We start from the raw sequence: 26,525 nt of genomic DNA, 5'->3' as shown, positions 1-26,525 counted from the left end.
ATGTTATTTCCCCTTGTGGGGATGAGATGAACTGGTCTAGTGCATTAGAAATAATGAAATCAAGGAATCGCTGGGTGAGTGCATTAGTGCAGTAATAGTTCACCCAGTCTATGGTGGGGTAGTTGAAGTCACCAAGGATCAGGGTGTGAGGGGGTACCTTGATCGAGTCAAGTAGGTCCAGATACGAGGAGTGGGTATCCTGAGTCAGGGAGGGGGGGTCCATAGTTGGGTATAACTTGGATGGGTGTCTTGCCAACTGTCAGCTGCACCTGGAGTAATTATTATGCATCATGCTGGCAAACCAGTCTGAAGGTGTGCCTGTCCTTAATGAAGATAGAGACTCCATCACCTTTAGTCTTTCTGACTTCATTTTGGGGTCAGGAAGTGTGGAATGAGGTATAGCCTGGTAAGGAAGGGGTACTCTCCGCAGCCTTGAACCAAGTTCCCATGACCGCATAGACATTGGCATCTTCCAGTGTGAGGAGAGGCTCCAGTGAGTGCATTTTCAGGTTAAGGCATCTAGCATTAAGCAGCATGACCTTCAATTTGCTTTTTGAAAGATCATTTATGTTGGAAGATTTGTCTTTGAAACATAGTCTAAAAAGGCACAATGGGGGAAGCAAATGCTATCTTTGGCAAAGCATCGAGGCCTGTCAACCATATCATCCCAGGCAGACAGATATTGGATTCCCTTGGAAAGGCACCAGAAACTAAGCCAATTATTGAAGTCAATTATTTTTAGTTGGTATTGTGGTATCATTCTTGGTGAAGGCAGTATGCTGCTTAGGGCTGGGGTCATCACTGCCTGGGACACATACTCTGAGAGCTCAGTCATGTCTCTCTTCATATAGTCCAGGGAGGTACATCTCAAGTCATTCACACCAACATGGACAATGACAGAGTCATACTTCTACCTGTTATGGAGAGACATAAGTGCATGCTTGATGTAGTGGATTCCGGCACATGACAAACTGGCCATGACCTTCTCCTTGTCGAGCTTAGTGAGGGGGATATCAGTGTGTCTCGCTATTGAGTTGCCAATTACTAGTATGTTTGGTTTATTGTTATGCCTTATGGGCTGCGTTGGTTTATTGTTATGCCTAATGGGCTGTTTTTGTGAGACACTGGTGTGTTGTTTACTGTATGTGATGTGTTTGGTGTTGTGTGTGGAATGTTTGTGAGTGTGTTTTGGGGGTCTCTGTTGTTTAGGTAAGTTTTTATTGAAGACCCCTGCATAGGTGTGTGTGTGTTGTGCTTTGCTATGTGATGTGGGTGGTATGGTGTTTGTGTTGGCAAGCCCCTCTTTGTCAGGAATACTGACTGTGGTGTGACAGAGCATGGATATCAGCTTACTGATGTAGATGCATCTCTCGCAAGTAGAAGAATTATGTGCTAGGAGAAGAGGGCTGTCCATGAACATGAGGCAGTTGCTACACTGTCTCAGTATACCCATGTCAACCAGGCTGACAGGAGAAACTGGTGGGAATTATCCAGACATAGTGTTCTGAATACTGATGGACTTATGGAGAGCAGGATTTGATAAGGGTTTGTCTACAAGAGTGTAGACCACAAAAACCTTAAATGTAAAATAACTGGCCTGAAGCACAAGTGCTAAAACCAAAACTAAGATGCTTAGAATAACAGGTAAATCTAATCAGGCTACTAACAACCAGTAATAAGTGCAGAATGAGAGTACTTGAATACTTAAGAGCGCACAGAACAGCAAAATAAGGAAATAAAGTAGGTAGAACACTGTTACAATAAGAGCAGCTGAATAAAGTGTATTTTTTTTCAAGTGGAGAGGGAGGAAACAAAACAAGACTAAGAGACTACAGGGGGTTGTCCTTCCCAAATGATCTCACTGTACTCAGTTGAGTAAGCAAATGAGATGGGTCCGGGAGGAGTGTTCAAACACAAATTTACATTGGGGTGGGCAATTCCAAAGCCACCAAGTTTAAGACTACAGCAACACTAGGGAGAAAGGGTGGAAAACAAACTGCAGAGAGAGAAAGGAAACAATATTCAATTAATATTCAATGAAACAAATAAATAAATGCAGTACAGTTTTGTTAACTATCACTGAAACAATGCACATGCAAAAAAGTATACTTAAATTAGCTTGTATGTCCAGATGGTTGTAGATCAATAATGTACATATTACGCCAACATAACTTCAAATTCATGTTTATTTAATCTAACTTCAAATGAAGCCCACACAACCTCACCACATTACAAAACCTCAAGACACACACACACACACACACACACACACACACACACACACACACACACACACACACACACACACACACACACACACATCATTACTGCTAATGTGCCTCATAACATTAATATAATTCTCTATACAAACTGCCTTAAGTGATCAGATAAACATGTCTACTTTTAATATACAAAATTATGACTAATTCCTTCTTTATATAACAAACTACTTTAACATAATCATTCTAAATGTCTACTAAAAGCTCTTCAGTGCCTGCTGCTATTTACCATGAAAATCAGAGATCCTTATCACATTACCATCACTGTTTAAACCATCCTAGAAGTAAGCCGATACACTTATGTATCATAACAATAACATTACTTCTCTGTGCAGGTGACATTAAATATTTCTCCTATAAAGTCTGATGTATTTCTACCACCTAAATCCAAAGGATTAGGAACTATTGAAGATGCTCTGGAACTCTCTGTAGAATGCCCACAGGAAATGAATAACAAAGAATGTGTCCTCACTTTCGAAGAAAATGATAGATGAATTGCTTGATTTAATGCAGATGGAGCAATATGTTAAGATCAAGGAAAGAAATAGTTTACATAAAGTCAATAAGGCCCAAAATGTCAGACGTTTGATGAAACAAATGAGCACAGTAATCAGGACTGTTCATAGAAGTTCATACTGTATAACATAAGTAAAACAGGATATATTTCTGTTAAGCTAAATCAATGTCTTATCACAAAAACACAGGGCAGTAAAGGAAAGGAAGGGGTGAAATCAAATGTCATTGTGGAAGTACAAAAACACAGGGCAGTAAAGGAAAGGAAGGGGTGAAATCAAATGTCGTTGTGGAAGTACAAAAACACAGGGCAGTAAAGGAAAGGAAGGGGTGAAATCAAATGTCATTGTGGAAGTACAAAAACACAGGGCAGTAAAGGAAAGGAAGGGGTGAAATCAAATGTCGTTGTGGAAGTATAAAAAAACTATAAAGCAATTAAGACAAGAAGTGTCATTGTTTGAAGAGTACAGAACAGGGAACAGAACAAAAAAATACTGCAAAAGATAGACGTGATAAAAGCAATGCACAGTTTAAGAACAGGATCTGGGTCCATCATCCACTGTTGCAAATAAACTAAAGATATCAGCACAGGCAGAAAAACTTAGAAGATATGCAGATAAATATAAAGGAAAAGTACAAAATAATCAATTTACTGATCACCCAAAAAAGTTGTATAGAGAACTAGGAAACAGTGCAGAACGAATTGAAATACCACCAAAAAAGAAGACACATTTTAGAGAAACAGATCTTGTGGAACATAAAGATGCAGAATGGATAAAAGTAGTAAAAGAAAGACTAAGAAGTTTAAATGTACAGGATATAAAATATAAAGTAACGGTCAGAGAAATTGAAACAAAATCAAGAAAAGCTCCTAATTGGAAAATCCCGGGTCCAAATACAGTCCCTAACTTCTGGCTAAAAGTATTACCATCTTTACATGAAGATTTAGCCACTAGTAAGAACTATTTATATGCACACCCCGAACAGATGCCAACCTGGTTAACAAGAAAAACAATAGAGTGAACCTGCAAGCTGTCCTAAAAACTGTAGATCAATAACTTGTCTCCCTTGATGTATAAACTGTACACTGGAATGGATGCTGGCAGAGTTATAATAGTCATTTAGAAGAAAACTCAATCATGGCAATAGAACAAGAGTAACAAAAAGTCATATGGAGCAAAGAATCATTTGTTAAAGTCATGATGGAGAATTGTAAAAAGGGGAATAACCCAAGTATGACACAAAAAGCAATTGACAGCATCCCACATTAGTGATTTGAGTGCTTGCAACTGTATAAAGTACACCCTACACTGATGAATTACATTACAGTGACCATGAAACAGTTGCAAACCACTTTGCAGTTTAGCCGTGATAAAGGACAAATTATTATTCCAGGGATAAAAATTCAAAGGTGGATATTTTAGGGTGACACTCATGTCACTGCTGCTCTTTTGTCTTGCTCTTAACCCATTAATCTGTGTACTTAAAAGATTAGGTCACTGTTATAATTTGGCTCCCAGAAAACAACCAAGTGTAAAGACTTCTCATCTTTTTGCAGATTATTTAAAACTGTATAGTTTGTCAGATGACGGGGTGGCTGCAGTGGTGCAGTGGTTAGAGTTGCCACCTCACAGCAAGAGGTTCTCCGGTTCGATCCTCGGCTGGGGTGCCTTCTGTGCAGAGTCTACATGTCCTCCCCGTGGTCACATGCATTTCCTCCGCATGCTCCGGTTTCCTCCCATATCCCAAAGACATGCTGTAGGTGGATTGGACAATCTAAATTGACCCTAGGTTTGAGTGCATGCATGTGTGTGCCTTCTGTGGAAGGTTGGGTGCTGGGCTGGCAACTCGACACCGTAAAACTCCACTGCCAATCATGAGCAGACAGGTGATCCACTGTCGTGACCCCTAACCGGGAAAAGCCCAAAGAAAAAGAAGAAGGAACTATTCACTTAAATGCAAAACATCTATACAATAAAATGAACATAACTTCAGGACTGGATATAGAAATGCAATCCCACATATGAATGGTCACAGAAACCTGACTGAAGCCACCTACATTAGACACAGAATGATATACCCTCTGGCTATATGTCACCTACAGAAAAGACAAGACCAATAAAAGGGCGGGTGACATCCTCATAACAATAAATAATACATTATCCTCTGCACTCCATACCAACAAACCAAACATTTCCAACTTAGAATCAGTTCAAGTAACTGCAAGAACAGCTCATAACAAACACTTATACAAAGGATGTATATATCTGTATGACAGGCCCACTTCAAAGGCTGCTTCCATTAGCATCAAATTAGTTTCAGGACAACTGAACAGATGAACCAGTATTAATTGGAAATTTCAATATTCCTCAATCAAAACATACTGAAGAAGGAAGTAAAGGATGCTTCTTCAGAAGGGAAGTTATGTTTGGCTGGATGTAAGGTAAATATAAATGGTGTAAATTGGCAATAGTAGTTACATATGACCTTCCAAAATTGAAAATATGGGCCATGATCCACATAGTGATTCAGTTTCATGAAGGAATGCTAGTGTTAGCAGGAGATTGGAAAGTGGTATTTTATGACGGGGAAAGAGAAGGTAAACAAAGGTCCCACTGACTAGCTAATAGAAAGGTGACAAAAATATGTTGGTATTTGGGATGCATGGGGAAAGAGAACATGGAAAGAGGATGAAAGTTTTACATATTATATGGGGAAAAGGAGGAGGTGATTTCGGATTGATACACTCTTTATAATGAAAACTTATTGTGAGATGGTTAAAGATCATTAAATAAACCTGTTGGTTTTCCTCCATCATGCATGTATATATGCAGATAATCAGTTTTGGAGAGATGGAGAATAGGCAATGGCACTATTTCCTCTTTGGATGATGAGGACTAAAAAGTTCTTAAAGTGGTTGAAGGAAATACTGAGTGATGTCCTGCAAGAAGAGACACATAAGTAATAGTAGATAACAAGGACCAACATAAAGTCGAGATGAGAGCAAAGGTAAAGCAGTATATGTGGAATATGAGGCAGAAGGAAAGAGAGGAGAGGAGGGGGACTGAGATCACTTAGGATTCTACAAACTAAATTTGGAAGGTTAACAGAGGAAGTAGAGCAGAATGACAGAAAATGAAAAGACGAGCTACAGTGTGTGTGTGTGTGTGTGTGTGTGTGTGTGTGTGTGTGTGTGTGTGTGTGTGTGTGTGTGTGGGGGGGGGTTGAGGAAACAATAGTATTGCAAGGTAAAGCTGTCAAAGAGATATTTTTAATAAAGAAAAAGAGAGCTGTTAGGGTCTTAGCAGATTGACTGAGATGACAGAGTGTAGAAAGAGCAGTTTTTCAGGTGCTGTGTGAGCATAAGTAGGAGATGGTCCAGAATCAGGTGGGATTTTGTAAGTGTTTTGCGATTCTTCTGTAAGCTTGTATAAGGGGAACAGTGGGCAGTAGGGAGAGAAGAGGACATTTTCAAGTAATTATGGAAACTATTGTTACCAAAAGTGAGAGACCAATTAGCAGAGAGTTTAATGTGTAGGATTACAGAAGAAGAATTGATGGCAGTTTTTGACAGAAAAGTGGGAAGCCCATCAAGGCAGACAGCTTATCCTTAGAAATTTGGAATAAAGGAAGACAAAGAATGGTGAAAGTATGGTCGAAATTGACAAATGAGGTGTTAGAAACCGAGCGAGTGCCATGATCATAGAAAAGAGGATTTACAGCATCATACCTAAAGAAAGCAAGGATCACAAATTAGTAGGGTCATATCTATTAAAATACCTAATGTGATTTCATGCTCTTTATGAATATATTAGCAGGCAGGCTAGCCCTGATTTAGAAGAAGCGATATAATGAATCAGTGTGGTTTTATAACAAGGAGGAGAACATTTGATAATACTTTAAGAACTCTTATGATTATATAAAATGCCCAGGAAAAGGGGAAAAATTAATGGTGATTTCTTTGGATGCATAAAAAGCATTCAGTTTGGTGGACTGGCAATACTTGTTTAAACTACTTAAATGGATCAGACTATCAGAATCATTTATCTCATTGCTGAGCAATATTTGTCCGTGCACTGACAACTGGGTTGAAATGATGGAGGGTCTATGTGGTAATTTCAGGTTAACAAGAGGGATGTAATGGGGTGTCTTACTTTCCCACCATTATTGTGTTTGTTGTTGGATTTATCCGACCTTGTGACTCAGGATATTGAATTAATTGGTTTCTTCCCTACATTATTCACATTATAATTAGAGTCATTAGCTAAAAAAAAAATCAGGCAATCTACACTGTATGGATACAGATGGGACAGGATGGAATTGAAAGTAGCCCTATATTTAGATGATGTTATATTAACAATGGCAAACCCAGGGCAAGGTAGGTTTCTTTTACTGCTGGGGGCAATTTTGAGGGTTTCAAGATATAAAACTAATAAGAAGAAGATGAGGGCAATTGAGATTCATTAATCATGATTAATGAACAGAGGCTAAACAAGGAGTACCCGAGAAGGAGTATCCATGAATGTGGAGGAAGAAGGCAGTTAGATACCTGCTAACTGGGTTGATGCTGATGCAGGAGTCTGTACAGTTGGAAACCTATGAGGCAACGTAATAAAAATTCAAAATAATTTGAGGAAATGGAAACCCTTAGAATTAGGCCAATGAGTGCAAATACTACAGTGTCATATGCTCCCCCCACATCTTACATTAAGGGCAATTTTCTTTGCCTCCCCCCCCCACAGACAAGAAAGAGTGGAGAAAATCAAAAACTAAATGAAGGACTTCATATTGTTGGGCAAGCCCTGAGAGTAAAATGGAAAAAGTTGATGATGCTGAAATAAGCTGTAGGCTTTGGAGTCCCAGATAATTATTTATTTATTAAAGCAACCCAGTGTTCTTGTAAGATGTTAGGTGTAGGGTTATTTAGTGAAATAGAAGGAGATGTTAAATGAACATTTTCAGTGGATAGGAAAGTGAGATTTGATAGGGCTTTCTGGTGAACATGTGTAGAGAAAGCCTTTGCCTGTATAATGAAAACCATGAGCTGAGAAGTTAGTAAAGTATTTAAGGCTGGAATATTAAAGGATTGACAACAAAAAATGGTACCTATGGGTGGAAGATTAGTAGACACAAGGATGGAAACAGAGGCCTGGCAGTGCTGGCAACAGTGAACAGTAATAAAATACTGGGATCAAATTTTGATTGATAACAGAATAATGTCAGTGATGCAGCAGGTTGCACACTCATTTTTGGTGCAGAAGGCTGTGGATCCTATTTCCACACCAAAACGATGGATTGCTGATGCTGCAGTGCAGCATAAGGGGGTGCTGCATTCATGAGTGATACCTTCCTTCAGATGAGACATTAAACTGAGGCCCTATCTGCATGATTTGGAGGTAGCACAGGGGGATATGAAAGATTACACAGCACCTGTTGAAAAGAGTAGGAGGTCTTTATACAATTATTTACAATTTGCATATATACAAGAAAATAAGCTTACATTATACATTATTTTTCCTTCATTTATAAATATTTTTGCATAAGTATAGATCCCCACTCTTTTTTTCCATAATCACCACTTAATTTTTCTTATTATATTTGGTAAAACCCATTGTCTATTAAACATTATTACATTCAGTCTGTCATTCTAAATTACCGATATAATACACATTTTTATCTAAATTATTAACATATTTTTTTACTATATTTTCCATAAAAACATTTGATCATATCTACATTTATCTGATTATACTACTGACATTTTTAACTAGTTTGTTTTCTATTAACTTTCCCATAAATGTTTAACTCTTTTACATGTAAAAACATGTTCTGTTGTTTCTAACTCTCCACAAAAAAGACACATTTGATCAGTTATTTTTATAGGGTATATTTCCATTTACTGGTCACTTATTAACTTGCAACATCCATAAGAAATACATTCAATATTTTTCTTACACTTTTTCCTTTGCTTTCTATATTTTATTTTTTCTTCCATTAAATGTTTCCATGGATTTACACAATAATTTTGCAACATTATATTTTATAACAAATTTTGCTATTTTTTTTAATCCTTCTGTCTTTAACTTCTATAATTTTATTTTTTCTTGATACATTCTTATAGTCATTTCTTCATTCCCTCTCCCTTTTGTTAGTTTTAATTATATCACATTCTTTTTTGTATTTCTCATTAAATATAATTGTGACCAGCTTATTTCCTTTCCCATTTATCCGTATCAAGACCCTAAAATTCAATGGCGCTCCATATACTATTGGGTTTATTGAACCTAAACCCCATTTCTCCTTTTCCATAGAGAACACTCCTCTTTTTACTGGATTTAAGCTAGACCCCCAGATAAACTGAAATATAATTTCAATAACTTGTTCTCCAGATCTTTTGGTATCATATATACACTACTTATATATGACAATTTTCCCGTCCATATTGTATTAATCAAATACACTTTTTTTTATTAAAGGATGTTCTATACCTATTCCATATGATGTTTAATCCTTTTAAATCCCTCAAACATTTTCTCACTTTATTTATTCAATACATTATCTTCTCCAAAATCAATTCCTAATGCTGATATCTTTTTCTTTTCAAATTGTATTCCTTTCGACTCCTTATCACCTCCAAAACCCTTACATTTTTCTTCATTAGTTGTTAATCAAATCTCTCACAATTTATCATTCACAGTCATAACTACCTTTTTAATTTCTCCTCCATTTTTAGCTGTTAAAATGATATCATCAGCATAAGTCATAATAATAAGATATGTCACCACCATTTATTGTACATATTTACTGTTTTTAATTCCTTTGTTTATTCCCTTTAATAAGCTGTTTATCACTATTACAAACAGAATACTACTCATTGGACATCCTTGTTTTATACCTCTACCTGTCTCTATTTCTTCACTTAACCAACCATTTAATAAAACCTTGACTTTTAGTGTTTTTATACACTGATTCAGAAACTTTCTTTATCTTTATACTAACATTATATTTTTCCATTATTTGCTATAAGATATGTTCTATATAATCAAATTCTTTGTCAATATCAGCTAATATTAGTTTAATTTCAAAATTTTCTTTTGTTAATGACATTTACTATTTCTCTAATTAATATTAATAATGCTTGGCTACATTTTCCTTTAACTCCATACATTTCTTATTCCATTATACAGTTCAACTTATTTCCTAATCTTCTTTGTAATATTTTCATAAGTAGTTTATAATCACTATTGTTCAACATTCCGGGTCTCCAATTTTTAATTTCATTCTTTCCCCCTTTTTCCAGATAAATCTCATAACACCTCTACACATTTCTTCATAATTAATACCCCTCATTTAACCAGTCATTAAATAATTTTATTAAAATTTCTTTTTGCCATTGTATTAAATCTTTATACATTAAATATCCTATACCATTTGGTCCAGGTGCTGAATTTATATTTACTTTCTTCATCTCTTTTTCTAATTCTGTTATTGTACTTTTTTCTATTTCTTTATTTTTTCTGTAAACCTTTTTTTACTTTATATTGTTCTCGCCTTTTTATTTCTTTTTTTACCACATATCTCACACACCTTACTAATATATTCATTATATTTGTCTGTTTTTTCATTTTTTCCTATTTCATTTTTCATTTATCTCATTATACAATTCTCTTCCTTTACTCCTCTACTTAAACTTGATGAGATTTCTTCCTTTTGTCCTTGTAAAAGTATTTTTGCTTATATAATAAATCTTGAATTTTTTATTGATTTTTTTTAGATATGCCTCTTCTTTTCTAAAAGATTCTCTTACATTCCTATCACAACTCCGTAAAACAACTTTTTGTATTTCTCTATACTCCTATTTTCTTTCTGTCCTTTACTTTTTTCCCCATATTAAATGCATACTTTGATATTTTTCTTTAAATATTATCCACCATTCTGATCAATTTTTGAAAATAATCTCTCATTGTTAAATGGTCTTTCCAAAGCTCTGTTATATTGTCTCATCCCCTTTTCATTCCATTCCTTTTCATTAGCTCTCTTAATTCCTTTTCATATTTTAATATATTGCTTATTTTCATCTGTCTCAATCCACATAGCTAAATGATTGGAAAAACCCATTTCCAATGCTTCTTCTATCACCATTTTCATAGCCTTTGATAAAAAAATTATCTCAGTTTTTAATTTTCCTGATATGTGTTTTCATTCAAGTTTCATATCTCTAAATCTCTGCATTTTATCTCTCGCATTACTTTATTTTCTGATCTATTTTTCTTTTTATGCATTATATCACAATTAAAATATTATTATTATATCCATATTTGCTATAACATACTCTAATATATTTTGAAATAATTTCTCCCTTTATTTATATATCACATATGTGTATACTGCTATTAATCTATACACTTTCCTTTCCCATCTAAAATCCACTCCTAATATTTCTAGAGTATAGTATAATCTGAATTTGTATTCCCCTCCTATATAATATAGCAATTTTATTACCCAAATTCCATATTATACCTCCCATCCATAATGTTTCTGCCTGTTCTCTTTTTTCTTTACTTAATAGCCTAATATCTTCTAGTACTATCAAATCTAACTCACACATCTTACACCACTGCAGCACTTTTAATTTCCTCATTATATTTGTTATACTATTAACATTAATACAATTATTTGTTGTCTTTCTCCTTAGTTTATAGTAAACTATTTATCTATCCATTCCCTTCCTTTTTAACTTTCATTCATACATCCTGGAATTTTCTTTTTCTATCTTTAACCCTTTTTCCAACTGAACTTTTCTTGTTAACCATTTACCAATGTATTTCTTCTCTATTACTGACTTCTGTCTCACTATCTCTTTCCCCATCCACTTTTTGTGTATTCACTATTTGTTCTTGATCTAATTCATTATTTTCCATTATCCATTCTTGTACTTCCTCCTGCTATAATTGTTCTTTCTTATTTACATCACTTTCTGGTTTTCTTTCTTCCTCATGCTCCATCATACATGTCCCTGTTTGCTTACATTTATAACACATTTTTTTTTAGTTTTTAGCATCATGTCCAGTTTTCAGTTTTCCCATATAAATAATATATTTTTATTACAATTATTTACAAAATGTCCCTCCTTCCCACAGGAAAAAAAAACATGTTTTTGGTTGTCCCCAATATTTAACTACAGCCCTATTACTATCCATATTTATCATGTTTGGAATGTGTATTATTTTACCATTTTCCATTTTTAAATAATGTTACAATCCCAAGACCCTGTCCACAGTCCTCTATTATCTATAACTTTAGAAATGTCCTTTACTTCATTATAATAATTCTTTAACAAATACTTCTTAATATCTCTCTTTCAGTTTCAGTTTGAAACTGACTTTTAACTATTTTTGTGTCTCGCAGAAAGAAGTCCAAACAACATATTTATTAAATGGGTAACTTTCTTTTTCTTTTCATATTTAGCCAAGAAAGTTTCTAAAATGTTAGATGTCTCATAAAAGTGTGAAAGCAAGTGTCTTTCTTTACTAAAGTGAAGTCTCTTACCTCCTGTGCCCTTATCTCTAAACATACAACTTTGCCCCATACTTCATACCTGTCCATTTCTTTCTTACTTTGAATTCTTACTACAAACTTCTTCTCAGCTTCTTCTGTCTTCTTCTCTTCTTCTCCTTTCTAATTTCTTGTTCTCCAACCATGTCTGCAAAAGCTCTTGTCTTCATTTGTTTTCCTTCTTCCTGGTGTATTTTTTCTATCATTTAACCCCATGATATTTCTTTCCCTGTTTCTGGCTCATGTTGCCCAACTAAGCCTTTTAATATACCATCCTGCAACCCTCCCAACTGCAGGGCTATAATTATAATCTCTTTGGCTTGAACTTCTGGTTTTGACTCCTCAAACAGCTCCTTTTGAAATAAACCCTCTGTATCTTTAATACAATCTCATTCTCAGTTTTCTTTCATAAACATTTTTTCTTCTTTCTCTTCCAACCACTATATGGAGTCAGCATTCACCTCTACTCCCTTCTAGTCATCTGCCATATTTGTGTACTGTTATCCCTGCTGCTATTGCACGTGGAACAGAATGGATGCTCACACTCATAAGTCACATGCATTCTGAGTGTAGTAATAGTAGGGGAAGCTTCCTGATGCCTTGGCCAAATTTCCCTTAGTAGTATAAATACCACCTTGGGTTTCCACTGATAAGAGGCCTCTAGCCTAGTAGGATTAACCTGATCAATAAATGATAAATAAATAAATATATACAAATAAATGATAAGAAGAAATAGCAATGAACTTTAATTTGCTGAGAGTTCTCTTTCTGCATTACTATGATGGAAGTGGTAGAGCTAAAATGGGTCAGTCAGCAGAAAGAAACGTGGCCAGGGACTATGGAGGTATAAAATAAAACTAGAGTAGAGAGGGAGATATAGAGCAGGGTGTATGAATTATTGCAAGAAGACAATTCTGAACTAGTGGACAAGACACAAGGAGTATGGGTTATAGGAAAGACTTAGAAATGATGGTTAAAGATTTAACAAACAGGCCAGTAAGGTTGGTAACAGAATTTCCTTGGCGAGAGGAATTGGGACTTGGATGGTTTAAGTGCAGGAGAAAGGGGGGGAGTTGTTAGGAATACTAATGCTGATACAAAAAAGGTGGTAACAAGAAAGTGGAAACAGAAGGAAAGTAGGAGAGTCATACTATCCATGAGGGGGAAGAATTAGTGAATAGACTCGGGGGGGGGGGGGTTGTTACAGGTTTTGACAGGGGAAAGCTAAAATTTAAGAGGTCACCTTAGCGAAATTACATGGAAAGGAAGGTTATAGCAAGGGGCAACATTGTATATAATGTATAAAGATTAATACATATAGATGTGAAAAGGCAAGTAGAACTCTACAGATGATGGTAAAGTTGGAGTATGTAAGTGATGGGGCGGAGAAGGAAAAGTTTTAATAAAAGATGATCTCTGCATGGGATGACAAACTTGTAAAAAACTTGTAAACTCTGACATCAGGTCATCACATCTGTATTAAAAAGATGTATCTGTTAAAAGGCAGAGAGGAATTAAAGGTGGTGGCCATCAGGGTGTTTACCAAAAAGTACACCATGCATGAGGAATACATAGTATGTAAAAGTAATTAAAGGTGGTGGCCATCAGGGTGTTTACCAAAAAGTGCACCATGCATGAGGAATACACAGTATGTAAAAGTAATTAAAGGTGGTGGTCATCAGGGTGTTTACCAAAAGTGCACCATGCATGAAGAATACACAGTATGTAAAAGTAATTAAAGGTGGTGGCCGTCAGGGTGTTTACCAAAAAGTGCACCATGCATGAGGAATACACAGTATGTAAAAGTAATTAAAGGTGGTGGTCATCAGGGTGTTTACCAAAAGTGCACCATGCATGAGGAATACACAGTATGTAGAAGTAATTAAAGGTGGTGGCCGTCAGGGTGTTTACCAAAAGTGCACCATGCATGAGGAATACACAGTATGTAAAAGTAGTATTAATAAATAAAGGGAAGTATTGTAAAAAGGATAGGATTTCAGATATAAGCAAAATTATATAATCATTTAAAACATCAGAATATGAAGCATAATATAATAACTTGTACAAGAGGGAGGCTTGTAATTTGTTGTTAAATAAAGTCATAATGGACAACTGTAAAAAGGGGAAGAATCCAAGTATGGCATGGACAGACTACAAAAAGCATTTCACAGTATCTCACCTTCATAGATAAAAGAGTGCTTAAAATGTATAAGATACACCTTACACTGATCAATTACATTACATTACAATGAACATGAAACAGTGGCAGACCACTATGCAGTTAAGCCATGATAAAGGACAAATTATTATTCCAGGAATAAAAATTCAAAGGGGATATTCTAGGGTGACTCTTTGTCACCACTGCTGTTTTTGTCTTGCCCTTAATGCATTAAGCTGTCTACTTAAAAGATTAGGTCATGGCTACAATTTGAATCCCAGAAAACAACAAAGTGTATAGACTTTTTTTATTCAAATATTTTATTGAATGTTTAATAAACAAAACAGCAAATTCACAATGTTAACCCATTCTAGAATAAAATATTAGCTTAAGAAAAAGAAAAAAATATTTATAATATGAAAGTGTAAAGACTTTCCATCTTCTTTTTGTGGATGATTTAAAACTGTATAACTCATCAAATGATGAACTGAAAACACAACTGTAAGTGGTCAAGACTTTTTCAGATGCTATAATAATGTCATTTGGTCTTAATAAATGTGCAAAAGCAACCTTTAAAGCACAAAGAAAACATCAGCCTGGGACAAATAACTTGAACAAGACAAGAATGTATAAATACTTGGGAACTGTTGAATGATCAACAATAAAACGTGAATAAAACTTAGTAAGGAATATTTTAGAAGACTAAAATTAATACAGAAAACAACTCTAACATATAGGAACAAAGGAACAAAGTCCAAGCTATAAACCAATTTGCTCTTCCTATCCTAACTTACAGTTTTGGAGTGATTGACTAGCAAAAGGTATTGGATCAGTTGGACAGCAAAACAAGAACAATTTTTCATGTTTAACTAATGATTTATAAAAAAAATCAGTGTATACTAAGACTATATATCCTTCCTCCAAAGGAGGTATGGGCCTCCTCAAATTTAATTACATGTATAGATCTGCAACTGTAGGACTGCATACATATCTGCTGACCTCACAAGAGCCAAACATAGTGAAAGTTTTAAAACATGAGGAGAAAAAGTCTAAGATGATTTCCCTGCTTAGTTTATCAGAAGCATATTGGTGTCAAGTGGGAATGGAACTCAAACCAGAAGTAGATAAAAATCAGGGAGCAACTGAATGTGCTAAAAAACAAATGAAGGAATATAAGGTGAAAGATCAGATGAGAAAGCAAGAACAGTGGAAAATGCATAAATATAGTTGCAATTACAGAAAACTCTTGGAACAACCTTGTGTTGATCAGGATCAAACACAGGAATGGTTAAGAAGAGGTGAATTTAAACCAAAAGATAAAAGGTTAATATTGGCTGCCCAAGACAGTGGAGTACATATGTGTTGGTTTACAAAGTCCATTGAACATGTGGGAGAAACAGACAAATGTAGGTTTTGTAAAACAGAATTGGAACAGTTGGCAAGACTGTTGCATTGAGGATTGTGCAAATATTATAATAATGAAGTAGCTGAAAAACATTGAAAATATGAGCCACAAAGCAGTATAGAAAATGATGAAATTTATATCACATGGAATTACTCATTACCAACAGTTCAAAAAATAGATGCGAGAAAACCAGATTTAGTAGTCCATGAAAAGAAGACAAAAGTAGTCTTGATCAGTGACAACAGTGTCTTACGTATAGAGAGACACAAAGTCATAAAATACCAGGATTTGCAGGCAGAAAAAAGGGCAATATGGAAGAAGGATATCCAGGCAATTCCAAGGGTAGTAGGAACAATGGGTATTATAAAAAAGAGATTGCAAACTATGTTACAGATACATGTGACTCCATATGAATTGCAGAAGAAGTCACCATTGAGGGTGCTACAAAGAGCACTTCTGGCTAATATCAAAGATTGAAACAATACTAGTTTCATGAACTTTAATCAGACTTTGACTTAGGAATGGGGTCCATTCATGTCATGGTATTAGAAGCCCAAAAGACTTAGAGAAACTTAAAAAAGGGAGGCTTCCTTAGAGTCTTGTGAATAAAATTCTGCAATTTAAGTACATTTAATAACTTGTAAAGTAAATAGCGAGGGTTGCTGCTCTACCGGCAAATGCTCGTTCAAGCAATATAAAATCAATATTAAAATAAATCAAAGTTGCAGAACTGAGCGAAGGCAAATTGCCTTCGCTCAGTTCTGCAACTTTGATTTATTTTAAGTGCATTTAATGTCAATAAAATTAATTTGCCTGGTGGTTGAAAATACTGAACAAAATGTTGAATATTGTATCTGTTATAGGATTTTCCCAGCTAAAGCAGCCACTTACACAAATAAATCCAAAAATCAATTCCTTTAGTATAATAGAATGGATTTCATCTAAACACTAATATTGTTTTATCAAAAGTGGTGCTCTGACAAATGCCGTTAAGGACAACAACCCAATTAATGTGACATGAAAAATTAAATCTCCACTTGATATACCTAAAACTATCACTATTAGAAAATGAGAGATTACCATTTGACAAAATAGAAGAACTATGTACTATAAACTAGTCTAATCTATTTCACATAAAAAATACAGATGAAGCTGTTCAACTTTTTATTAATATTGTGACATTTATTAAAATGCTTAGCCTGCTATTATCCTAAATTAGGGGAACTGTCAAAAACCTTAAAATCATATGATGCAAAAAAAACAGTTAATATAAAATTATAAAATGTTAATAATTTCTTAAAAAATATATGTATCGAATTAAAATTAAGTAATATATTTTCTCTCAAAATAACAGAGTGTTGCTTCTTCTTATGGTTATTGTTTCCAGAGCACTACAAATATATTGTTTTATAACGGACTACACTTTCAGTAACCATACCAACATCATTGTAAAACATATAAATAATCCCAGTAAGTAAGCACAAATGTTTAAAGAAAATATGCTTAAAATAAACACAGACAGTGAAAGTTAAAAACAGAGGGTAAACGGTGTAATAGACCAGCTGGTCACATGATACTTCCCATCAAAATATACTGTCCATAAATAAATATATATTTCACAGAAACAACGGTATATATATATATATATATATATATATATATATATATATATATATATAAATATATATGTATATCTATCTCACAACAAAATAAAAATATTTGGAAGGTTTTCCTCAAAGAGATTACCAATCAGCTCAGCAGTGGAAGAAGGAATATAACTATAGATCCTCTGAAACCCAGGAATGGAGTGCTCACAAAGCTGGCAAGAAATTCCTGAAGACCTTTGCTCCCAGGGTGCTGGATTTTTCCTTTGTCAGCTTGAGGTGGATATGTGTGGAAGGAGCCAAAGTCTTTGGAACACTGTTACGTTGTTATATCCTTTATAACCCATATGTCTATGGTTACTGCAATTGTGATTTAATCAGACATCTACTGTAATGCTAAGTGCACTGACACAACTGTACTTTTCTGTTTTCCCCTGCCAGCTCCAACAGGTTTCCGACTCACTAATCAAACTTGGGTCACCTGGGTTGTAATCAGGATGTAATCTCTCTATGCCAACAGAGCTGTTTGGAAATTTAAAGTTTAGTATTGCATGTGTATTGCCACAGACTTGTGTATCAGCATACCGCTCAACTGTCCAAATTTTTACCTCATATTTTCATCAGTTTCTCAGAAAATTATGTTTTTCTGACAAATCACTGACAAATCACAGAGGACTGAAGTCAGAAAATAATTGCAGCCATTTGAGTTTCAGACATCATATCCTTCAGAAAATTCATGCTAATGTAAAACCAGTTACGGAATAGTGTCTGTACAAGCAAGGGACAGAGGGACCACTCATGGAGCATTGGTAAATAATGGCTAAGCCTGTCTACTAAAGAAATGCCCACTTCCAGAATATGATTTCCCACTAGGAAACATGGACAGAATGGCCCATTCTCACACCCTCACAGATTCTCAACAAAAAACACATTCCTCCATCCGAATAGTTTGCTGAAGAATCAAACCAGAACCATACTGTTGGCCTGGATGGCAATCATACCTTGAAGATGGAAGTCCTGAAAGGTCTTGAAGGGTATGGAGGACTGTCCATCATTTCTAGAATGTTGATAAGAAAGGTGGATTTGGTGGACTTCCAGACATTCTGAATCAACTAAGTTTGGAAGAGCAATATTTAAAAACGTCCATATTTTTGGGCCTTTGTCCCCCCATCATTATTTGTGGGTTTGTCCAGAATTCTTGCTCTAAGAGATTGAGAGGTATGTGTATCAGTCATGCTTTGTATTAATATTACTATACTGCGAGGACTGTGTTTCTCTGTAGTTTGCATTTTTACTTTGCCAACTGAATTGTGGCTGAAAAAGGACCTACTTGTGTCCAGCTCACCCACCCTCTCATCAAAAGATAAATACACAAATAAGCTATTTTTAATGGCTATTTGATTGCACTGTATTTCCTAATTTTCTTTACTGACTAGCTCTACAAACCAATAACCATTTTTCTCAAACACAAAACTCTAAAAATTCTGTGAAGTACATGTGCTTTTTATGCTTTTTTTGTAATGTGTTCTTCTTAGCATTGATACTTTTATTCTTGAAGCTATAAAAGTGCAAGATATTGTCTTACATCTCCTTTTCTCACATAGTCAGGATCCTTGTAAATATCCCTTGCAAGGCCAAAGTCGCAGATTTTGACTACATTGTTCTCAGCTAGCAGGATGTTTCTGGCTGCCAGGTCTCGATGGATGCACTAGATAAAACAAATACACGAGAAAGTTACACTCACTCCACTCTGTTGAAAAAACATCTTCTGGTAGCCTGCTACAGTTATGAGTAGGTATACTTTAATTAATTATATTTCTTTCAATATTATAAAAACTGTACCCAAGTCCTTTCATAGTACGTGCAATATACACATTTAAACCCTTTTAAATGTAAAATAATACAATGTCGACATGATATGTATCTCACTGAATCAATACTGATTACAATATGCCCTGGGTTTTTAGTTGTATACTGCCCATTTCTAGCAATGTGTTCTGCTGTGATGTAAATTATGCTGTGTAAAATAGCTAAAACCACATTTGTTCAATATATGTTAAACATCATGCAACTATATACTTTTTACAGTGATAAGGGATTTCTGTTATAAGCTAATTTGCTTTCTTTTATAGTATTTACACACCCATCAGACATTTAGTGAGGCTGTAGAGAAATAACCGATAAATATACATGGGAAGACAGGACTTCAATAAAAAACAAAAATGTAGTCAGGGAGCTTGGAGCTTGGTTTGATAACACCCTCTCTTTTGACCAACATGTGACAAGGGTTGTCAGGAAATCCTTTTATTGACCACAGTTAATTGCCAAGGGAATCTCATCAAAGTCTAATGAGAATCTCACTTCCTTATACTTAGCATCGATAAGACCAGTTATCAAGTACAATGCCTCCTGCATGATGTATCTCACTAAACGTATCATGCAATTGTAAAGACCCCCAAAGGCTCCTGACCAAAAAGGATCACAGGCCTAAAGTCCCTGAGCTAACAAGAAAGGCTGGAAACTTTATCCCTTTTTTGGTGTTTTATAGACTTTTGAGGGGAAAACTCTCTCACTTATCACATCAATAGAGATCTAGTTGTCCTGGACGTCTTGTATCTCTGCAGGCCCAATATCTGCACCAATACTGGAACCAGGGACTTAAATCTGCACTAAGATAAATAAACTATCTAGGAGGGACAGATTTTTTTGCCCAGTTTCTCCCAAACCTCTAGAATAAACTTCCTATGTATATTAAACATCGCAACTCACTATCTTCCTAAAAATAACCTGATGACTGGATGGGTACCCAGAAATTTGCTACATAATTGATTGGTATGGCCTAGAGAAAGGAAGTGTGTCATGAAGGAAGGTATGGGCAAGGAGTGAATGGTCATAAAACTCAGTGGCCTTGGAATATTTGAATCTACAAATGTGCGTGGGCAGTATATTTAAACAGTGTTGTGTTATTCCACAGAAAGCTATTGGATACCTGAAATGTCATGCCTGTCTTGCTTTGACTCTTTTTGTTTACTTACTCACTACAGCAATGCTGAACTACTGTCACTGATAATAAAGCTACAGTTATATATATCCATTAACACCTTTGTAGTATGGAATGTCACACCTCCAGCAGACTACGCACATCTTGCATTCCAAAGCCGTTTTTGGAAATTAAACTTAAAAAACATAAGCTAAAGAAATATAAATATTGCACATGAACAGTAAAAGCTATTAAAACTGTACAAATAGCAATGCCATCATCTATCTACAGTGATAATAGTCAGTGCATTCATAATCTTTCCATAAATATAGTAATATATTATAATGCACACACCCCCCAAATTATATTTTTTTCTAAACTCTCACAAACAAATATTCATATCTTCAAAACTGTACAACCTAGTCATATATCTGAATATTTTGTTAACCAGACATATGTTATCAGAAGAAACTCCTCTATAAGTGCATGTTTACTGAAATATTTACAGAAATAAGAAAATACATGTTTAGTTGCATAACTAGCAATAAGTGTAATACTGGATAGCTCTCAAGATGTACAGCTTAAAATGCAAATTTCGAAGACAGTTTTCTTGAACAAAATCTAAGGTTTCACCTAATGTCATGCAACAATTTGTAAGTTACTTCTTTTTTGAAGTATTAATTGCATATTGAAATATTGCTTATTTGCATAATTACTAACAAATAGCTAGCAATATTTCCAGTATATTGTGATATAAACCAGCATCTTCAGTTAATTGTTCTGTCTCCCACATTGGTGTTTCACACCATACACCTCAATAAAATATAGGTGTCTCAGCTATCAATATATAAATATGAAAATATGAATAATAAGTGGACAACAAAGAATTTCTCCACCACAGACCATCGTAGACTAGCAATCTTTGTATAATTTTGTTAATAACTCCTTTCCCTTTCTAATACCCTTTCTAATACTGCTTACTATTAGCTGGTAAGTCACTTACTTAAAAAGGTCAGACTCAAAAAAGTTGTGGATGCCATAAAGAAGTACCGGTGTGAACTGGAATAATACAAAAATGGCGGTATAGGCTTAGTGATAAGCATCTACATACATGAGCACAGGATCTCTTCAATTCATTTTTGATTAGTCCATGCAGTTCTGATATAGAGAGTAGGTTTATCTGTTGGAGATTTGCTGTTTTCATTTTACAGAGGAGGCCTGAGGAGGTATTTTACTGGTGTTTGAAATGGTAGGTTGAAATCTGGCTAGGACACTGGGAAATATTTCTGTTGTTCAGGTAGTGGGTGCTCAGAGAAAACATGGAGAAGGAACAGGAATATGCAAGACAAAGTGTGAAAGTTGATAAGAGATGAAATTGGCAAATGTTGGGATTGGAACTTTAAAGGATATTATAGAGGATAGTTTCATGTAGAAGCAGGTAAAATAAAATTCCTTTGAGTAATTGGGAGTTAGAGCCATTGGGAGGGATTCTGCCTTTTGGGACTGTTTAATATCATTGGAAATGTGAAAGGGGTAGACAGATATTGCCTAACAGTTTCAGTGGTAGAAGAGGTAGTTTCTGATGGTGCTACAAAGCTAGCGAGACACTACAGTGATGTAAACAAGGGGTAGCTGTCCTGTGTCAGTGGGCTGCTATCACCTTATAGGGTTGTAGCTGAATGTACATGACCGCAGCAGGGTACAGCAGTAGCTGACCATTGTAGGTATAAGTATTACTGGACAAGAGTTTTACTCTGTCATCCTATTAGAGGAGGCACTCAACAGGCAGATATTCACACAGGTGTGACACTGCTATTATATCTCTTACCACATTAATATAGACCACTTTGTATCTCTTGTGGGCTCCCCCTATGTAATTGCTGCTTCTGAGGTGTCAGAAAATGAATCAGGCTACTCAAATGAGTCTCCGTTATGTGTGTTTTGGAATTCAAAATGGCAGATCAACTATGAAAGTCATTAAGAAGTATTAGTTTATACTATACGTATGCTAATGATTTATATTCTACTTTTGTCTGTATGACTTAACTACATTTCACATAAGCACAATAGTGAAATAAGATTTGTCTGCATGTCACCAGCATGCTATGTACGACAGCTCATACATGGAAGCTGTGCATGTATGCATGTTGCACAGTTACTAGGTACTAAGATATGCTGCATGTGATTCAGAGTCCCATGTGCCATCTTGCCTCACTGTGCATTCATAGAGATGGCTGCTGATGCTAGAGCCACACAGAGAACACCTATCTGGTGTGCAAAGAAGAGAACAATTGTGCTCTATCTTCTGCACAGTCAGTTTGAGGAGCTGCTGTAGGGAGCCACACACAGGTCCTTCCAGGAAGGTGGATGCGGGGCATAACTGGCATCCAGTGTACTAGTGAACAGTGCAGGCACTAATATGATGACCCGCATTGCCATCTCCATAAAGATCTCCAGGCATGATAAGCAGAGGTTAGGCAAGAGGACAAATATGGTATAGGGAATATTTACCATGTATGCTGTGTAAAGTACAGCCTTTAATAAAAAACATTAAGCTATGTAAAACAGGTAGCTTCCTTAGTTTCTGAATTGATTTAATCTAACAGGTCTCAAGATGTTACAGGCTGGCTGCTGTGGATCATTGTCTGTATGTTGTGTGTGTGATGTTTGTGGCAGCTATTGTGTTGTTTTGTGGGATAGAGAATAGGGCTGTGACCGTGCAACATACTGGGCACCACTGAGTGCTTCTGCATTATTGCACATAGGTGTATTTGTGTTCGGTGTTTGCTTCGATACAACTAACAGCATTTTTGTAGCTGCCTCTGCTTCTTTGTAAATAACAGCGGCAGTGTCGAAAGCTCTCTTACAACATAAGAACCTGATTGTTGCTTCTTTGCACACGTTCATGCAACTATAGTTATGTGTTGTGTTAGGCTGGGAGAATCATTTCAAACTTCCATTTGCTTGTATATGTGTGTGTAACTGTCATTTATACCTCAGTCATACCTATATATCTCATGTGATTGCTTGCACATCCTTTGGTTCTTTCAGCACATTATTTATTGGTTCAAGTGGAAGGACTGCTTTCCAGTAAACCCTCAGCAAATTTTTGATATGAAGACGTGCTGGAGTGAGAAAGGGAGAGAGAGAAAGAGCATAGTATGTCATTGTTCATTTTAGTGTGTAATATATTTATTTATTTGTTTGTTTATGCTTTGTTGACTGGGTTAGTCCTACTGTGCCAGTGGCCTCTTATCAGGAGGCCCCTGGCGTAGTATTCATACTGATAGTCGACATTTGGCCAGGGAACCTGTGAACTTCCCTACTCCTTTTGATAACTGCTGAGAATCATTCAGAACCAAGTGAGCTACCTCCAAATCAAGTAAGTGGGACCTTGGTGTGACGCTGCAGTGTCCATGATAGAAAATGAATCCAAGTGTCTTAGAACCCACAGCCTTCTGATAATATAGCACCAAAGTACTTGTAGAACCACTAACACTGGCTTATATAAGGAGAAACAATGATTAACTAAGCAAGTAAGACAAAAACATGCTTTAAAACTTGGGGAAGAGAAGGAAGAATCCTATCTCATGAAGCACATATGTGAGAATATTTTGTTTTGAAAGCACTGTGTAATCAATACTTGCTAATCTGAAATCATGACTGTGTGAGGATAGTGTTATCAGATCTTAGGAAATTTGAAAGTTTTGTTAGATCTGAAGTGTTTCCTCTTTCCCAAAATGTATTGACCCCAGTTTGTTTGTCTTTTCAGCTTTTCCCAGTTAGGGGTCACCACAGCAGAACTCTGGTCTGCTAATGACTGGCAGTTGATTTTTATGGTGCCGAGTTGCCAGCCCGACGTCCAACCTTCAGCGAAGGCACTCCCATTCACACATGTCTTTTGGAGGCCACTCGACCATGGGGTGGACATGCAGACTCCACACAGAAGGCACTCCAGCCAAGAATCGAACAGCAGAACCTCTTGCTGTGAGGCAACAATGCTACCGCTGTACCACCGCAGCATCAAGTGTTGTTTATACTTTACAGGACAGTTACTGGAGGGGAGTTGTGACAACTTATATGGAGGTAAGGTGGCACGCCCAAACATTAGATTGGTGCATTTTTACTGTTTTTGTTCGGGTTTTCAACAAAAAGTGTTTTCTGTGGTTTTGCTTTTGTCAAAGAATTGTAATTTGAATGCTTTACTTTTCAATATTTGTCACTAGTTAAGGTGAGGGAGTACATGACAGAAATGTCTGTATCTTGCAAATATAATATATGCATTTAGTGCTAGAAATGAGACAGAATGTAGTGTGTGTGTGTGTGTGTGTGTGTGTGTGTGTGTGTGTGTGTGCGTGTGTGTGTGTGTGTGTGTGTGTGTGTGTGTGTGTGTGTGTGTGTGTGTGTGTGTGTGTGTGTGTGTGTGTGTGTGTGTGTGTGTGTGTGTGTGCGTGTGTGTGTGTGTATGTGTGTATGTGTGTGTGTGTGTGTGTGTGTGTGTGTGTGTGTGTGTGTGTGTGTGTGTGTGTGTGTGTGTGTGTGTGTGTGTGTGTGTGTGTGTGTGTGTATGGGGGTGCTGGAGAGATGCAGGTGAGAATAATCATTGAAGAGCAGAAAAGTAAAAACAAATAAAGATGATGGTGGGAATGGAAAAGCACTGAAATGAAATGTAGTAAGATCTGTAGAACCCGAATGTAGCTTAGTAGTAGGAGAAAACACAATAGAAAATGAAGTACAGTTTAAGAAAGCAAGTATGGAAAGAACATAAAGAAGGCAGAAACATCTGGAGTCCAAAAATGTGAGAAAAGAATTGTAAGGTTTTCAGAAGACAAAAAGCAGGGCACAAGAATAACAAAACTGATTTGCAAGGGAAGAAGTTATAAAAATGTATTGAAAAATCAGTTGGGGGATAAGAAAAGGTAAAAGAAAGAAGTCTGAACAGAAGTTTAACTTTTGGACACTGTATTTTGTAATCAGTGAATTTGACTTGCAAAGGTCTACATTCTTGTGGCTTGGATCTTGAATGAAAGAGGTCCTTTAACCAGTCCATCTACTCTGTTAAGAAACAACATGTAAATAAATAAATAAATAAATAAGAGTGTCTCACTGCAGGTTTCTTGGAAAAATATGACTTGGTTGTTACTATGCATTGAAATATATAATACTTGATAATGCAGAATGTAAAATACCCAGAAAAAAAACAATGAAAATTGAAGGATGATGTAATTTGTTTGGTAATTTTTGTTTTGGGGGTTATTACACATTTTATAACTGTGGAAAGATTAGAAGGTAGGGTGTCTGTGGAAACCAGATGTGGCTATTTTAAATGAAGAAAGTGTGATTGGTGCAGAATGAGCTTTATTACAAAGAAAACAGTATAAGGTTTGAAAAATCTGGAAGGATAGCTGCATGGTTTGAAAATTAGACATGGTAACCAAGTAAAAAAAACAACCTCTTCATTTTCTGCATATGGTTTGGAAATTAATAAAAAAAAAGAAAAGAAAATCATAGGGGTTTATTATAGCAATAACTGATGATATTGGTGTGGTATATTGAAGATTTACCCATAATTGGTGTGGTTTAATCGCGAGGGTGAAGCCCGAATGATTAAACAAAGACAACCATGGGGAAATCTTCAATATACCACACCATACCTCTCAACCTCTTAGCACAAGAAATCTGGATAAAGCCCAACAAAATGGGGGAACAAAGGCCCAAAAATGGGAACACATTTTAAATACTAGTCTTATAAACTTAGAAAGTAGTTAGAATAACAGGATTTGTGTTAACATGCATTTTCTGAAGGATATGAAGTCTGAAAATCAAACACGTCATTATTTAGTCTTTAATCCTTAGATAATCCCAGTGATTTTAAGAGGAGCTGACCAAAAATTTGAGGCAAAATATGGACATTCTGCGAAAATCTGTACAGTTGAGCGTTATGTACCACGCCAACGTCATTGGTTACTGCTGTTATACAATGGCATTATTTAAGAAGAAATGACTTTTCTTAAATAATGTCTTTGTATAA

At 35.7% G+C, this 26,525-nt stretch overlaps 1 protein-coding gene across 2 annotated transcripts in view; it reads right to left on the bottom strand.

Annotated features, from left to right (window-relative positions):
• Positions 1-26,525, bottom strand: part of FLT1 (fms related receptor tyrosine kinase 1) — a 1,018,969-nt gene that overhangs the window by 137,114 nt on the left and 855,330 nt on the right. For both annotated transcript variants that reach the window (XM_044073267.1, XM_044073268.1), the window contains one exon: positions 19,100-19,222. In XM_044073267.1, coding sequence (XP_043929202.1) covers positions 19,100-19,222 — 123 coding nt within the window. The remainder of the gene's footprint in view (positions 1-19,099; positions 19,223-26,525) is intronic.

This window comes from Protopterus annectens, chromosome 5.part1, assembly GCF_019279795.1.
Source record: "Protopterus annectens isolate FY-2018-M chromosome 5.part1, PAN1.0, whole genome shotgun sequence".
NCBI lineage: Eukaryota > Metazoa > Chordata > Ceratodontiformes > Protopteridae > Protopterus > Protopterus annectens.
The sequence above is the reverse complement of the archived record's forward strand: the minus strand, read 5'-3'. Positions and strand labels throughout refer to the sequence as shown.